Source organism: Idiotropiscis lumnitzeri, chromosome 1 (genome assembly GCF_059441095.1).
Source record: "Idiotropiscis lumnitzeri isolate Australia: NSW breed Sydney's pygmy pipehorse chromosome 1, RoL_Ilum_1.0, whole genome shotgun sequence".
Lineage (NCBI taxonomy): Eukaryota > Metazoa > Chordata > Actinopteri > Syngnathiformes > Syngnathidae > Idiotropiscis > Idiotropiscis lumnitzeri.
Genome location: NC_142391.1, coordinates 2,189,770 through 2,204,704, shown reverse-complemented (window position 1 = coordinate 2,204,704; position 14,935 = coordinate 2,189,770). Strand labels below are relative to the sequence as shown.

General features: G+C 43.9%; 1 protein-coding gene across 6 annotated transcripts in view; it reads right to left on the bottom strand.

Annotated features, from left to right (window-relative positions):
• Nucleotides 1-14,935, bottom strand: part of syne1b (spectrin repeat containing, nuclear envelope 1b) — a 124,230-nt gene that overhangs the window by 80,001 nt on the left and 29,294 nt on the right. For all 6 annotated transcript variants that reach the window (XM_088310156.1, XM_088310160.1, XM_088310158.1 and 3 more), the window contains 19 exons: nucleotides 13,572-13,732; nucleotides 13,334-13,484; nucleotides 12,665-12,892; nucleotides 12,453-12,551; nucleotides 11,484-11,671; nucleotides 10,620-10,743; nucleotides 10,355-10,521; nucleotides 9,313-9,466; nucleotides 7,938-8,563; nucleotides 6,810-6,989; nucleotides 5,794-5,944; nucleotides 5,569-5,727; nucleotides 4,571-4,753; nucleotides 3,721-3,822; nucleotides 3,195-3,398; nucleotides 2,927-3,134; nucleotides 2,754-2,866; nucleotides 2,461-2,666; nucleotides 1,615-1,764 (listed from right to left, as the gene is read on the bottom strand). In XM_088310156.1, the coding sequence (XP_088166282.1) occupies nucleotides 1,615-1,764; nucleotides 2,461-2,666; nucleotides 2,754-2,866; nucleotides 2,927-3,134; nucleotides 3,195-3,398; nucleotides 3,721-3,822; nucleotides 4,571-4,753; nucleotides 5,569-5,727; nucleotides 5,794-5,944; nucleotides 6,810-6,989; nucleotides 7,938-8,563; nucleotides 9,313-9,466; nucleotides 10,355-10,521; nucleotides 10,620-10,743; nucleotides 11,484-11,671; nucleotides 12,453-12,551; nucleotides 12,665-12,892; nucleotides 13,334-13,484; nucleotides 13,572-13,732 (3,554 nt within the window). The remainder of the gene's footprint in view (nucleotides 1-1,614; nucleotides 1,765-2,460; nucleotides 2,667-2,753; nucleotides 2,867-2,926; nucleotides 3,135-3,194; nucleotides 3,399-3,720; nucleotides 3,823-4,570; nucleotides 4,754-5,568; nucleotides 5,728-5,793; nucleotides 5,945-6,809; nucleotides 6,990-7,937; nucleotides 8,564-9,312; nucleotides 9,467-10,354; nucleotides 10,522-10,619; nucleotides 10,744-11,483; nucleotides 11,672-12,452; nucleotides 12,552-12,664; nucleotides 12,893-13,333; nucleotides 13,485-13,571; nucleotides 13,733-14,935) is intronic.

Here is a 14,935-nt window from a genome sequence, read left to right as displayed (position 1 = left end):
GCAATTGGCTGCCACGTCTCGTATGGCATTCCAGAACAGAATAAGCTTAGATATGGTGTTAGCCGAAAGAGGAGGGGTGTGTGGTATTTTTGGGGATCAGTGTTGTACTCTGATTCCCAACAATACATCTCCTGACGGTCGCCTTACCAAGGCATTGGAGGGTCTGCGCACGCTAAGTAACAAAATGAAGGAGCACTCAGGTGTGGACACCAGTTGGTATTCTGACTGGTTCAACATCTTTGGTAAATATAAAAGCCTGATTGCATCAGTACTGATTTCTATCGCTGTGTTTGCCGCTATTATGGTGTTATGCGGATGTTGCTGTATTCCATGTATCAGATCATTAACTGTTAAGACAATAGAACGCACGTTGGGGCCACTCCCTCCGGGTGGTCAGTACATGATGATCCCTCAAAAGGACCCCCAGGAGGCGGAGGTAGCCGTGGCCCTCCGGGAGTCCAGGATGTGAGTATGGAAAGATGGCCTCGGGGACCTGAGGCCATAAGGAGGGAAGGAAATTTTCTACTGATTCTTATTCTTTTACTAATTGTTTGATGTGTTTTAGTTTTATGGCAAGTGATGTCGAGCTCGTGTGCAGCAATGAAATAAGGTGTTCAAGTGATGACCTCAGATGTCTGAGGTCATGAGAGGGATTAAAGGATAATGTAAATGGCAGTCAATTTAAAACTGAACAAAGGTTAGACTGCTCGGAGCCACTTTTGTGATCCTGGCATGGAAGTCCATTGTTTCAGAGGGGTCTCGTTCACACCTCCTGTGGTGCAGCTGTGATCTAATCTTCCTGCATTCCTCTGAGTGTCTGGTCATTAGCATGGTCTAAACTTCAGTTACACTTAAAGGATTTCATACTTTTGACTATTAAAGGAATATAAGAGTTTGAGCTTAACATAGTTCATTAGATGTTGGTGCATCCAATGTATGAAAATGTGATATTGTAAAATGCTGAGAGTGTGACTGGTGGCGCGAAACTGGTTGCGGGGGTTGTGCAAGAATGGAATGTTTTAGAAGCAGAAGGCGCTGAGCGAGACGAGATGACTCCGGGAAGGAGCGGCCATCGGGGAATCGCACGCAGGAGGAGCCACGGGATTCGGCGGGAGGAGAAAGACCAATGAGAGCGAGCTAAAGTTAACTGCAATACACATAGCCAATAGAATCATGCCAGGATGCCTTTGTCTGTGCCATTTGCATGTTGTATAGTATGAATCAGTGCTGGGCAACTCGGAGGTAGAACACATTCGCTGGTGGCAAGAGAGGTGTAGACTTGTATTGAGAGGGATCCGAGATCTAGGTGCCATGTAGGAAATCTGTATTGGGAATAAATCCACTTCGTGTGTGAAAATGCCGGCTTCCTGATACCTTTCTATTGCAGAACGAGCGCGCATATTGTTGGATGAGTGAGTGTTGGGGAAGGTCGCAAATTGGAGTCAGATTACTAATTTGAGTTTACATTGGGTTAAAGTTAAATTCTAACATTGATATAAAGATAAATTCCAACAGGCTTATAGTCCGGAAAATACGGTACTCGAACAAAGCACAGATGGCTTAAAAACAGCGAGTGAGTACATTTGCGACAACACAAACGTTTCAAATGCGCACCTTTCTTTGAGCACTTCCTGCTGATATTCCTCCACCTGTTGGAGCAAAGCCTTCTCCGGACCACGTTGTTTGGCTTCAAGCAGATCTGAAGTCATCCTCTTCTCCATGTGCTCTAACCACCACTTGAGCTTCTTCAGGCGACCCTCAAACCTGAAACCAAAACGTTCAAAACCTTCTGGATTTCTCTATCGGAGCGATTCTGATGTATATTTTTTGTTGACATCGTGAAAAAACTGCAATTCAGAATGTTTTGTAAGTTAACTCGTCTTCTAGTTCTAATTTGTGGTCCATTTTCTCTCTCTCTCTCTCTCAAGAGCAGGGGTCTTCAACCCTGTTCCTCGAGGGCCGGTGTCCTGCGCGTTTTAAATCTTACCCTGCTGATCGTTATCTAACTTTTGCAGACCTTGCTGATTATCTGATCATTTGAATCCGCAGTGTTGCAGCTGGGAGAATTGGAAAACCTGCAGGATACCGGCCCTCAAAGAACAGGAATGAGGAGCCCTGCTCAAGAGACTTGACAATTTAATTGAAAAACAATTCATTACTGGAGGGTCCGTATGGTTTTACACAAAATAGATCAACCTCCATGGCATTAATCGAGTTAGTAGAAGAAATAACTGGATGTATAGAAAATATGCAGTGGGAATTTTCGCGGACTCATAACCGCAACGCCTAAACGTTACTTGTGGCGTTCCACAAGGGTCCGTTTTAGGACATGTAAAGTTTCGGATTAATTACAAATGTGTGATTTTTGCAGACGACAAAAATATTTGATGTTCTGAGAACGACTTTGTGCAGCGTTTAGACGTTCAGACACGCAAAGGTTCAAGTTGTGCTCGGCTTTACCCTTTCATGAGGGATGCGCTGTCCTCCAGGATTTGTTGGTTCTGTCTGCACTGCTCCACAAAGCCGTCCCAGTCCTGCTGGATGGAGGACAGGTGCTGCTGGACCTGGCCGGCGTTGGCTTTGGGGAGGTGGAGCAGCAGCTTCTCTCCTTCCTCGCAGACCTGTGTGAGATGCACCTTGCCTTCCTCCATGCGCTCCGTGGCACCCTGAAAAACAAAAAGCAAGTCTCAAACGTCTCAAATCGCTTTTTTGCAATGTTCACTTTCAGGCACGTCAACGGCGGTTGGCCGTACCTTCAGTTTCTGTAACTTGCGTTCGACGATGTGGGTGTCGCCAGAACGGTCGCAACATTCTTTGACAATCTCCCTCTGCTCCACAAGCCAGCTGTGGAATTCCTGAACGAGATCTGCGGATCAAATAAAAAGATTTCATGCTAGGAATCCTCTTGTGTGATTCCGTTTCTTACCGTTAAACCGCTGCTGGAGACCGTTCTGCAACGACGCCAAAGTCCTGGCCGAGACCTGGTTTACAGACTCGTAAGTTTTGATGAGCTCGGTTAGCGCGGACCCCAAACTGGAAAGCTCCTCCGAGGGATATTTGCGACACAGGTTGTTCAGGCTTTCTCTGGTGGAGTCGATACTTCCTTGTTGATTTTGCAGCTCTTTCTGAAGTTCCTAGCAAAATAAATAAATAAATAAATTGGACGACCTTGTCAAAGAGGATAAGAGCCTCACTTTTACTCGGCAGATGTCCTCGGGATCCGAACCGGCGGGAGAGGACACCAAGGAATCCTCCATGCTCTTAAGCCAAGTGGACATCTGTGCAATGTAATCTTCCAGCAGTTTCTTCTGGGTGGTGAAGTCCTGCAGATTCCCCCGCGCCTGCCCAAGCAGTTTCTGAACCGAGTCCATCTTCTTCTTCAGGTCGTTCTCCAGCAACTGGACAAACAAAGTACACTTCTTTTTAGGAGATTTACTCATGATCAATATTTTGGTACAGTTAAGAACAAATCCGAAGACAAGCGCGGTCAGCTTATCTGAGAGATTGGCAGCAGCGCCGCTGTGGGAGTGGTCACAGTCGACTTCAATCACAGCCAAGCTAAGCGTCACCTCTCAGTCTTCAATCTTACAACAACTACATTTAGTGTCATGCTTAACTGTTTATTTTTTTAAGACAGTCGTGCGAATCCAGCCAAACGTAGTTTAGAAAGGGATGGCGAGCACTGATCTGGAAGGTTCTCTTCGATATCGGTCTACGTACTTGCAGTTTTGGAGGAGTTTCCTGACTTTGACTGCTCCTCTTCAGCTCTGCCATTTTGCTCTGCAGGTTTTCAAGTCGCAGCTCCTTCTCGCCCATTTGTTCCTGCCGATGTGAAGCATAATTGCATCAAACCAATGCCAGGACGCATCGCAACCAGCAAAAATGCCAATTTTCCTTTGACCTCTTTTATACTTTTATTGACCGTACAGACGTACATTGATACTCTCCATTATTTCATGCATATCGCAAACATACGTTTAATTTTTGTATTTGGCACTTAGTCCAAACTCATGATGCCACTATAGTGCAATTCTTCTGTATTGTACATTTGTCTATAGTCGTGTTAAAAAAAAATTGGAATACATTAACAACATGTTTATATGTGTTTAATTGCCGTATTTTCTGGACTATAAGGCACACCTCTATATAAGCCTCAGTTTTCTATGTTGACAAAATGTGTTGTTTACTGCATGTACAGAACGATTTTGTATTGTGAATGCACATAAAGGTACATCAACAGATTGTTAAAACAGTGCCTTTTAACACGGCAACAACTTTGCTCACTAAAACAGAACAGACCCAAGAGAAAAAAAAAAAATCGAGATTTATTTAGCGTATTTTCTGAACTAAAGAGCGCCCCCTACCGGTGAAAGAAAAATCCACAGAAAAGCCGCACCGCAGTATTAGCCGCATGGTTCCAAAATGATTTTTTTGTTAATTATTTATTATACAAGCTTTTTAATCAAGATGATCTGGACTGTGTTGTATCAATGAAGATGATTATTATTCATTTTCATTGTGTTGTATCCGCTACGATTGCATTGAATTTTTTCTTTTTTTTTTTTTTTACCTGAAGCAGCGAGAGCCTGGCTGACACCTTGTGGCTGTCATTGAGATTGTTGAGACTCTCGTTCAGTTCTGTCACGCAGCTGCTGGTCCAGCTTGCGACATCGTCTGCAATTTGACGCACATCCTCCCACAGAAGTGAACTCTGCCTCAGGCGCTGGAGGTTCTCGTCCACCCGCTCCGACACCTGTGGGACGGAGTCAGTCAGTCAGTTATCATTGAGTTGAGGGTTTCGTTTGATCCACTCAGAATCCACCGAGCATTTTTTTAAAAATGCCTCATAGTCTGAAAAATGCGGTGATTTCGGATTGGATAATTTCCCACGGCAGAGTGGTTTGGAAACAGTGATCTATTTGTTTCCAGAGTACACCAATGACTAGGGATGTAACGATTCGCTCAAGCGTGGATTTGATTTTCAGTTGCCGATTTAGATTAGGTTCGATTTTTCGAGTCATTTTTTTTTTAAATGAATAACTCATTTTATCTCATTTAATCCTGGAAATTTTCACGAGAGGAAGCCCCTCAATTCCAGGGTTTTTCTGGATTTTGACTGATTTTTTTTATAATATTGTGTTCTAATGCTATAAAAACAGGGAGCCATGACGCAAAAAAAAAAAAGGCAAAGACGTAGAAATACGTCTTTGGGAAGCGGGACTACATGTTTGAAAATGTATATCTATGTCTTACGGATTGAATGAGTTATAACTAAAATATGCTTTTATTTTAACATCTGCATTTTGTCCTTGTTACAAAGAGCAACTTTTTGTAACATAGCAAAAAAAAAAACTGAATAAATGACTCATTTTTGTTTTGTTAGTGCCAGAAGTAAATATGAAAATAAATAAATTCACAATAGATTTGATTGTTATCATTAATTATCCTTTTGTGATCAAAATTTCCAGATCTATTCTTTTATTTATTGATTTTTTTACATTGATGTATATTTTAATCACTTTAAATCGATTTTTCGATTCCTACCAACGACGGACTTCTCTTACGTACATCCAGCCACTGGTCCACGAGTGCCTCCATATCCTTTCTGACCATTTGCGAGTCGCACTCTGGCACCTTCTTCAGCTCGGTCACCAACTGTTTTCCTTTGCTGGAAAATTGGTCCAGTTGCTGTTGCTTGTCGGCCATCGCCGTCTTCAGCGCATCGTGCTACATAAACGAAACGCGACGTGTCAATTGACGGTCAACGAATAGCAACTCGGGCTTTGTTCTGACCTTGCTTAGGGATCGCTTGGTTTCCTCATGGTCCTTCAGAACAGAGCTGATATCAAACAGAGGTTCGGCGCTCTCCATAATGCTGCCGATGACGGATTTGAGCGTTTGATATTCTCTCGTGAGCTGAGCGAGAACATTGCACTGCTCCTGTCTGTTCAAATAAAGAAACGGTTTTTTTTGTCACACGGCATCCATTGAATGACCATTTGTGCTCCTCTTTCAAACTCATCTCAGCTCATCAGTACAGCAGTAACACTAATCGTTCTTCGCAGAGGATAAAGAACACATGACGGTGAGTATTATGATATTGCCCGTATACGTGTGCAACCCGTTGCTTAAGGGGATGTAACGCCACAATATAGATTGTATTTAGCCAGTGGTGGGCGGTCAAGGCCTGCAACAGCTTCTCTGTTGGCCTAATATAATCAAGAAATCATGATCATATTCTTCACGTTGATGTCATAGTGTTGTATTTTTAGGTGAAAGTTTTTATCCAATCAGAATTCAGAGAGCTCGTGTTGCCAGGCAGATTTCATAATACCATTAGCACGCACGATGCGGCCGAGGCCTTCACATACAATTGTGCGGGCGTCTGTTCTGTGTCTCACGGAGGCTTTTACAGTCGCGAGACAGTCGCGATAGCCAATCAGATCACGAGTTGATGACAGTAAGGCCTTCTCGCTGTCCTTACGTTGAAGGAGTTGAACGTGTTTTGTGATTGGTTACTCACTCGTGAGGGGGCAGCGCTAACACACCAGAAAGTCGGAACTGGCGACCATTAAAAAATCTGAAATATATTCTTGATTTTTTTTAAACCACAATGGCCAAAGGAGGGAAAAGTGTGAATTCAACAGCTTGAAGCCTCTTTTTTTTTTTAGAATTGTTGAACCCTGTGTGGGCCAATTAGCGGTCGCATTAATTCTTATTTTTTGGGTTTGTTTTCGTTATTCCTGGCAGGGCCCGCCGTTTGTAACGTGTTGGCTTGTTTCAGACGTAGAAACACATTCCCACAGTACCTCTCTGTAATGAGCCTCTTGGTGTCCTCCCACGTGGTCTCCAGCAGGCTGATTTCCTTCAGCGCCTCCCCGGCTAGCTCTGCGTCTCGCTGAGCTAGCTGGTCCGCCTTGTCCCTCAACCACCGCTCCTCGTGCTGATGCGACTGCAGCTCGTCCTCCAGCTGATTGAAGAAGCGCAACCTGGCACAAACAGGAACGCGGTGCAGCTCGAAATCAGGGATGATTTTTTTTTATAAACATCGACCATCAGGATCTTCTGTCCAGGATTAATTCCAAAAACATGCATGGCTGATTGATTGGAGCCTCGAAATTGCCCAGAGGTGTGAGTGTGAGCGCGTATGGTTGTTCGTCTCTGTGTGCCCTGCAATTGGCTGGCAACCAGTCCAGGGTGTGCCCCGACGACTGTATGGGCAAACTACGGCCCGGGGGCCACATGCGGCCCGTTAAACGTTTCAATCCGGCCCGCCAAACGTGAAAAAAAAAAAAATCTTGTTCATGTTTTATTTTCTAAATACTGTGGTGTGTCAAACAGATATTTTGTTGTCATGCTTTTGTTCACTTTCATTTAAAATGAAATGTATTTTTTTTCTCCGATGAGGTGAGGTGACCAAAACACGCCATCCATCTGCTCCTGGTCCGGGCCCCTCTGTCAAATTTTAGAACCCGCCAATCAAATACATTTGATTCTAAATGATAATCAACAAGCGCATTACAACAAAATATATGTCTTTGACACACCACAGTATTTAGAAAATAAAACATGAACAAGGTTTATTCATTTCATTTTTTTTCAAGTTCAGCGGGCCGGATAAAAACATTCAACGGGCCGCATGTGGCCCACAAGCCGTAGTTTGCACACGCCTGATTTGGTCTTAGCTTCAACTAGCAGCCTCTTTTTAAAAAAAACGACCAATTTTATGAGCCAAAGTGCTGCTTGTAGTGAAGAGCGTTGAGTCACTATCACGACACAGCACGCGTATCTCAACAAAAGGAAAAAAAATAAATAAAAAAAATAAAAAGTCTGAACGACTCAAAAAGTCGTTAAGTCAAGTCACTCACACCTCGAGGCACCGCTGTACAATTCGAGAAGTTCTGGAAAAAAAAAAAATGCTCTGAGCATGTTGTTACCTCTGCTGGAGAGCAAGAAGGCTGGGCTCTTTCAAGCTCTGGTGGTCGGCTTTTTCTTCAATGTCCTCCACAGCTTTGAGCAGCTGCTCTTTCCGCTGTCGAAAGGAAGTCCACAGAGCCCCCAAAGCCTCGGCTTCGCTCTGCTTGGTCCCCAGCAGGTTCCTCACCGCATCCAGCTCGGCGCTGAGCCCATCGGCCAGCGCGCGGCACGACTTTCGGGAGCCTTCCTCGGCGCCCATGCGCAGGTGGCTTTTACAGAGGCCGCTGTCCAGATCCACGGCCAACGTTTCCAGCCGGCACACTTCCGGCACCGCCGCGGAAAGCTCCCACTGCAGCTCCTCCACCCGGCCGCGGTCCCAGCTCCCGCCGCGCTCCACGGTTTGCCGCAAGCCTTGCAACACGGCCGCGGCCGCGCCGTGCGCCTGCTGGAAGGCGCCGAGCTTTTCCAGGCACTCCGACTGCAACTGGACGACGTGCCGAGCCTCCAGGTAAGGCTGGACGCAGCTGTCCACTCGGCTACGGAGGATTTGCGCATCACCGGGATCGCACCATTGACAGAGAGTCTCCGCCTGAGTTTCTAACATCTGTTTCGCGCTCGCTTGCTTCTGCAAGGCCGTCTGGGTGTCCTACCGAGGAAAGTTTTGAAGAAAAAAAAAAAGTTTCAGGTTAAAAATTTGATTATTTAGATTTTTTTTTTAATTTGACAAAAAGAAAAATAGTGGAAAATTTCCATTTTTTTTTTACAATTCAACTTAAAAATAAATAAATAAATAAATAAAAATTTTATTGGGCCCCAAATGCTGAATTTAATCCTTCTATCATTTTTTTCTTTTAAATTCCCCCCAAAAAACTACCACATTTTTAAATTGTAATTCGTAGGCTCACATCAAAAATACAAAATGGAAAAGTGGGCTTCAAGACTGAATTTAATATGCAAAATCATTCATTCTTTCTTCTTCCAAGATTATATAAAAATATATATATTTTTTTTTATTTTATTTAAAAAACAGGTGAATTTGATTGAATGTTACTGGAGGAAATCAAAAGAGAAAAGGCTTTGGGGGGAAAAAAATACAGTTTCAAACATTTTCTAATTATATATTTTATTATTATTATTCTAATCATTTATTCGCCCTTCATTCAAAGGTCAGATGAGTCAAAAGAAAAGGAAAAAAGAAAACGCTATTTAAATTGAAACAATGGCGGAAACCAGAAATTACGAGGAGAAAGACATTTAAGAAGGAGAATTAATTTTACAAGAAGAAAGAAATCTGGCACAGTGATCAAGACCAATCCCTGCCGCCGATAGCGACGAGCTGCGTAGAATTGAAACGGTTTATCTTCAAGAGGGTTTAACGTGTGTGGTGTCACTTACGTTTATTCTCGCGTTGGCCGAGGGCAGGTCGCTGACGCTGATTTGGCGAGTTGTGTGGAGACTGGAAAGCATGCTATCACTCCACTGAGAGAATTTCTGAAGGTCGCGGTCAAATTCCTCCAAGAGGGCCTGGTGCTTCTGGAGCTCCTGAATTCTGGAGGACAAAAAAAAACAGACAAAAAACTACAGAATTTCCTTCATGGCAATTATTAGATGCTTCATGATTTGTAAGTAAATCCTCCTTGACACTTGTGCGTGCCTTGCCTTGCCCCCCCCCCGCCCCCCCGGCCGGCCTCAGCATGAAAATAAAAGCATAAAACATACTTGGGTTGTTTGCAAAGGATGAAGTTCGTGTTCAAACTAGTGATAGACTGATATGCTTTTTTTTTTTAAGGGCCGATACCAATATCGATTATTAGTAGTCAATGAGGCCGATAACCGATATTTGAAACCGAAATTCATTTGTTGAAAAAAAAAGGGGTAAAATGGCGTCGACAAATTTCGGCAAAATCTGTTGCCATTTGCCTCCTGTAGCAAACAGGCAGCTTACTGATTGGCTACCACCCACCGCACAAAGAACCATTCAGATGGCCAATCTGCTTCTGCAGGCAGGGCCACCAGCACAGCAGAGAGAGAGAGAGATGTGTGCTGCAGCGAGCCAAAATAAAACATTGTTTCATTTATCAGCCTTGAAAGGGCAGATCTCAATAATCGACAAAATGCCAAATATCGGGCCCGATAATCGGCCACGCCGATAATGGGTCTATCACTAGTTGAAACTGTTACTTAAAGTGTTGTCGCGCCACAACGTTAGCATTAGCATTAAAGTAGCAAACGAATAGGCTAAGCTAGGTGGTTGTTTGACGGACACACGGCGCCATTTTCTTTGCTTTACTTTTTGCTTGACAGTAAATGAGTTTAGATAACTCATACACTGCCATTGACGGAAATCGAAGCCAAAAAGAATGATTTAAGTTTACTGGCACCATTAAAGCGCTCGTTTTTACTCGGTGGTCGTCTGAGCTAAGGAATGTCTCAACACCTTCTAGGAAGAGCTTCATTTTGGGCACGTAGTCTCGTCTGCAGGACGTCAAGTTCTTCCCTCAGATGGCTTGCCGTTTCATCCGGTGCATTTTGATAAAGCGACGTCGCGAGAGAGACCAGTTCGGCGTGAGACGGCTCCAACGTCTTGACCTCCGAGTGCAAGGCCTGAAGAGGAATTTGCATTATTTTTAGTTTCCAAAACAGACATTTGTTTGTCTGTTTTTTTTTTTCAGGTTAGGTAAGAAAGCATGACATGTACGTACCTCCATGTCGCGCAGCTCGCCGCAGAGCTTGGCTTTGTCGGCCGACAGGCACCGACTTTCAGATTTGGCGGCGCATTCGCTTCTCTCCAGACAGGAAATGAAGTTGCAACGTTGTTTCTCAAACCTGCAGCCCATCAATCCACATCAGTGGAAAACAGGTGGCAAAAAATTTCAGCTCATTTTCTTATGACAAAAAAATTGTTGGAGCAATGTACGCAGGTTGAAGAAGCCATTTTAGGAAAACGTTGCTAATGCATGGAAACAAAGTGGATTTATAGTGTTATTATCATAGTAAAAGTGAACGTGTCCCTTTAAGGCAGTGCTTCTCACGCTCCTCCCCCCCCCCCACCACCCACTTTCCGCCGCAACTATAAATAATAGCATTTTCGTTGCCAAAATGGGCAATGAGAGCGCCACTGCCAACTAGTGGAGTGGAAGTGCAATTGCACTTTATTATAGTACGGTGGAAAAAAGGCATGTTCCCCAGGTTCACACGCGTTCCCCTCAGCATTGCATCGCGCCCCCCCAGGGGGGGCCCGTCCTACTATTTGAGAAGCACTGCTTTAAGGTACGTGAGGTCGAGTTCGTCCGCGCGTGAGTGTGAGTAGTGGCTTACAGCAGCTCCTTGCACACATACAAGATGCACACATATAGAAGCTTAGTTGCTACATTTTTTTTTTCACTGCACTCAAACGGTGACATATGCGAGGCTCACTCCGACCGGACAATTTTGGCTCACATCACTAAGCAGAATGAAAATAAATAAATAATAAAATAAATGAATAAATGACGGAAAATGGGACAGTCAAAAGTCAATTCACGACGGTATTGAACTCCCAAGGTTGTTTTTTTTTTTTTTTTCACCTTTGCCAAAACGTTAGCAGGGTCTCCAGAGTGCTCTGCTTGATCTTGGCTTCTTGAGTGTTTTGTTCAAAGCTGCTCTGTAGCGCCTTCACAGTCGCGTCCGCTTTCTCTCTGTGGCTGAGTCTCCGGGCGCTGGCTGACAGGGAGAGCAAAGTGCCCTTAAGCATCTCCAGTTGCTGAGAGACGTCCTGGCAAAGAGACGACACGAGACGAGGCGAGCAGTTGGTCCGGGTTGGCAACTTTTGTCCACATAGAACAAGGAGGGGCAACTAACAGGCGAGGGGAGTGGCCCTTGACTCTTTTTTTTTTTTTTTTAAACAAAATTGTTTACTGTAGTTGATCAGTTGGAAGTTGTAATAACAGTGTTTCCCACTAGATGGCAGACATCGCCAAAGAACACAACCAAGATTGTTCGTCTTCATGAGAGAACAAGCGAGAGCGGGTGCTGTTAAGAAGCCAGCGCTGAATTTGTGTCTTTCAGGTAAAATAGCAAGCAGATTTTATGTTCACCGACTGTAAACCCAAAGCGACCTGACGAGTTTTTTTCGCCAAGCGCCTGCCGTGAAGATTTCAACCGAAGTCGCCTTGATAACAGCGATCTCAAAAGTCCACACAGCAAGAACCGTTGACAGTTCGTTAGCTACTGATGTTTTGTCAACGCTTATTAGTGTTGCATATGTTGGCTTGAGTTCTTGCACTTAATTTTGCTTTGCTGCTTTTTTTTCCAATTTTTATAGAAACGAGCCCTTGATACTGAAAAAAAAAAAAAACCACAGTAAGCGGTTATTTCTTGATTGCTTCTCTTGCTATTTAAAATGGCATTTTTGTCATATAGCTGGTTCAAAAGTGCGCGGACAAAAGACAAAAGATTGCAGCCCCATCTTGTCATTTAGGTTGCCCATACCTGATATATGGATTGCGAAGTTTCAATTTGATCACTACAGGTAAAAAAATAAATAAATCAAGCACCATGTGGGTTTGAAGGGCTCTGTAGGTATCCGATGAGGAACTGCACGACTTGATTGGATCTTCCAGCTTGGACTGTAGCTCACAGAGTGATGCTTGCACCTAAGAAAAATGTAAAAAAAGCAGAAAAATAAATAATTGGAATGAAAAAGAGGAAGCACAAGTCTTCAATGCACCGAACATGCGTTTTGGAAGAAGAATTTCCTTTTGAGCACCTCCTGGAAGCTCTGCGAGAACTTCTGCTGGTGCGAGAAGCTTTCGTGCAGCTGCCCGTCGAGCTGCTGCACGCTCTCCCTCAGCTCGTCCCAGTAGCGTCCGATTTGGGTCAAGCGGGCCTTGATGCGGGCCGCCTCGCCCGACGAAACGAACTTCGCCACATCCTGGGAGTCCGCCTCCAGTCCGGAGAGAACCTCGGCACGCTCCCGGAGCTCCGTCTCCACCACCTGAACGCACGGTAACACGGTGCTTCAAACGGGGTTTCAAGCTGCTGATCGCCTCTTGTGGTGGATGTTTAACTCATTCAACCCCAGCCGTTTTCACGAGATGAAACAACTCAATCACAGCCTTTTTTTCTGGATAAAAACATTGAGCTATGATACCAAAAAAAAAAGGCTAAGACGTATAAATACGTCTTTGGGAGGCAGGGACTACAATTTTAAAAACGTATATATACGTCTTATGGATTGAATGAGTTAATATCAAACTAAACATAAAAACAATTTCTAGGGCTAGTCGAACGGTCTAACCCTCCGGCCCGGCCGGACGGCCATTTTTTGGGCGGGGGTCGGGGTGTGACAAATTTTAAAAAAGAGTTCGATTAACAAAGCTTGATTTTAGTCCGGCCCAACTAAAAAAAAAAAAAATTAGTAAAAATGTCTGAGTACCTTCACGGTGTTGAGCTGTTGCTCAAGTTCCAAACCGGAACCCTTCAAGGTGTCCAATTGCTTTTCCTTGTCCGATATCCACGAGGAAAAAGCTTCAAACTCAGCTCCGAATCCATTCCACTTGATCTTCATCTCCTCTGCCGTTTTCACACTACAGCACAAAAAGCAATTACACAACAGCTTCAAATGTTTCCCCCATCCCCGAGTGCGTTCGAGAAAATAATGAAACTAAGCGTACTCATTTTTGAGGCCAGCCTCCACTTTGTCCACTTGATCACTGAGAGAGCGAGCTTGCTGCAGGAGCAGAGTTTTGTTCTTCGGGCCCAGCTGGATTTCCGTGGCTCTCTTGAGCAAGGTGTTCATGTGCGAGGCTTCAGCTTCACATTGCTTCAGGAGCACCTGAATTACAAATTATTCCGCATGCGTTTATAAATGCATAAATTCAGAGTATACATTGAAGGATTATTTTATGTTAATAGGATGAGCTTTTGCATTTACGTGACAGAATGTCAATTATTAATATTAGCAGGTTCGTATTTTCGTAAGGTGTTAAGCATTGATCAAATGAAACGAGATGAACTGTGTTCGAAGCAGCACTTCAGCTCAGACCGATCAGAGATCTAATTGACTACGTCAGGGGAGGGATGTTACTGGTCACCACACCCGAGTCATGGTTTCAAATCAAAACCATAAATATCTCAGAACAGCATACAAGCAAACCATGAAACAAAGAAATAAAATTAACACAAAACATGCATCTCTCATGTCCTTTATATCCCCAAAAGAAATAAAAAATAACACAAAAATAGTTCTGAGGCATTCTGGGAGATTATCAGTCTCAGCCAATCACATGGCTGGTTAGAGAGATGTGAGTGGTGTGCTTTGGGCAGTGTGTTTTTTTGGGGGTTTTTTTTGTCTAAACTTGCGATGTTTCTTGCTTGCAATAACACAAATGATAAGACAGACTACAACATCGTGGACAGCTGCCCTCCTGCATCATCACCAGATGATGTATTTGCCACAGTCAATTCGAAGCATCGGTGTATCGTACTTTGGCGAGCGGGGTGTGCTAACATGCACTCTGAAATGCCCCAAGGGGATCAGGACCGATGATCGAGCGAGTTGCTCAGTCTATATAAAAGTCGCGTCGTATGACAAGGCGCCTCGTTTGTTTTGGGGGAAATTTGCGACTTTAAAGTGCGCCTTATGCTCGCGGAAAGACCTTCCTGAACTCCAGACAATTTGAGAAATTATCGGAAACAAAACTTGAACCACTTTCTTTCTTTGGCATCTTCTTTCTTGAATATAAAAACAAACCTGTGTTGAGTCCACTTTGTTAATTAAGGGTTTCATTTGTATCTATTTGGCAACTTCCCCATTGTGGGACTAATAAAGGACATCTTATCTTAACTAATTCCAACAAGGTGGAAAAAAATTGTCAAACTCATGAATTGTGCACAATGGCTAATCGCATCTGCTAAATGAATCAGAATCAAGCCCCTCTAATCGTGTGGAAAATGGGACCGGTCAAAATCTGCTCATTGATAACGTCTATTGTAATGCATTGGAAAAAAGAGGAGACGTTTTGTTTTTCTTTTTTTC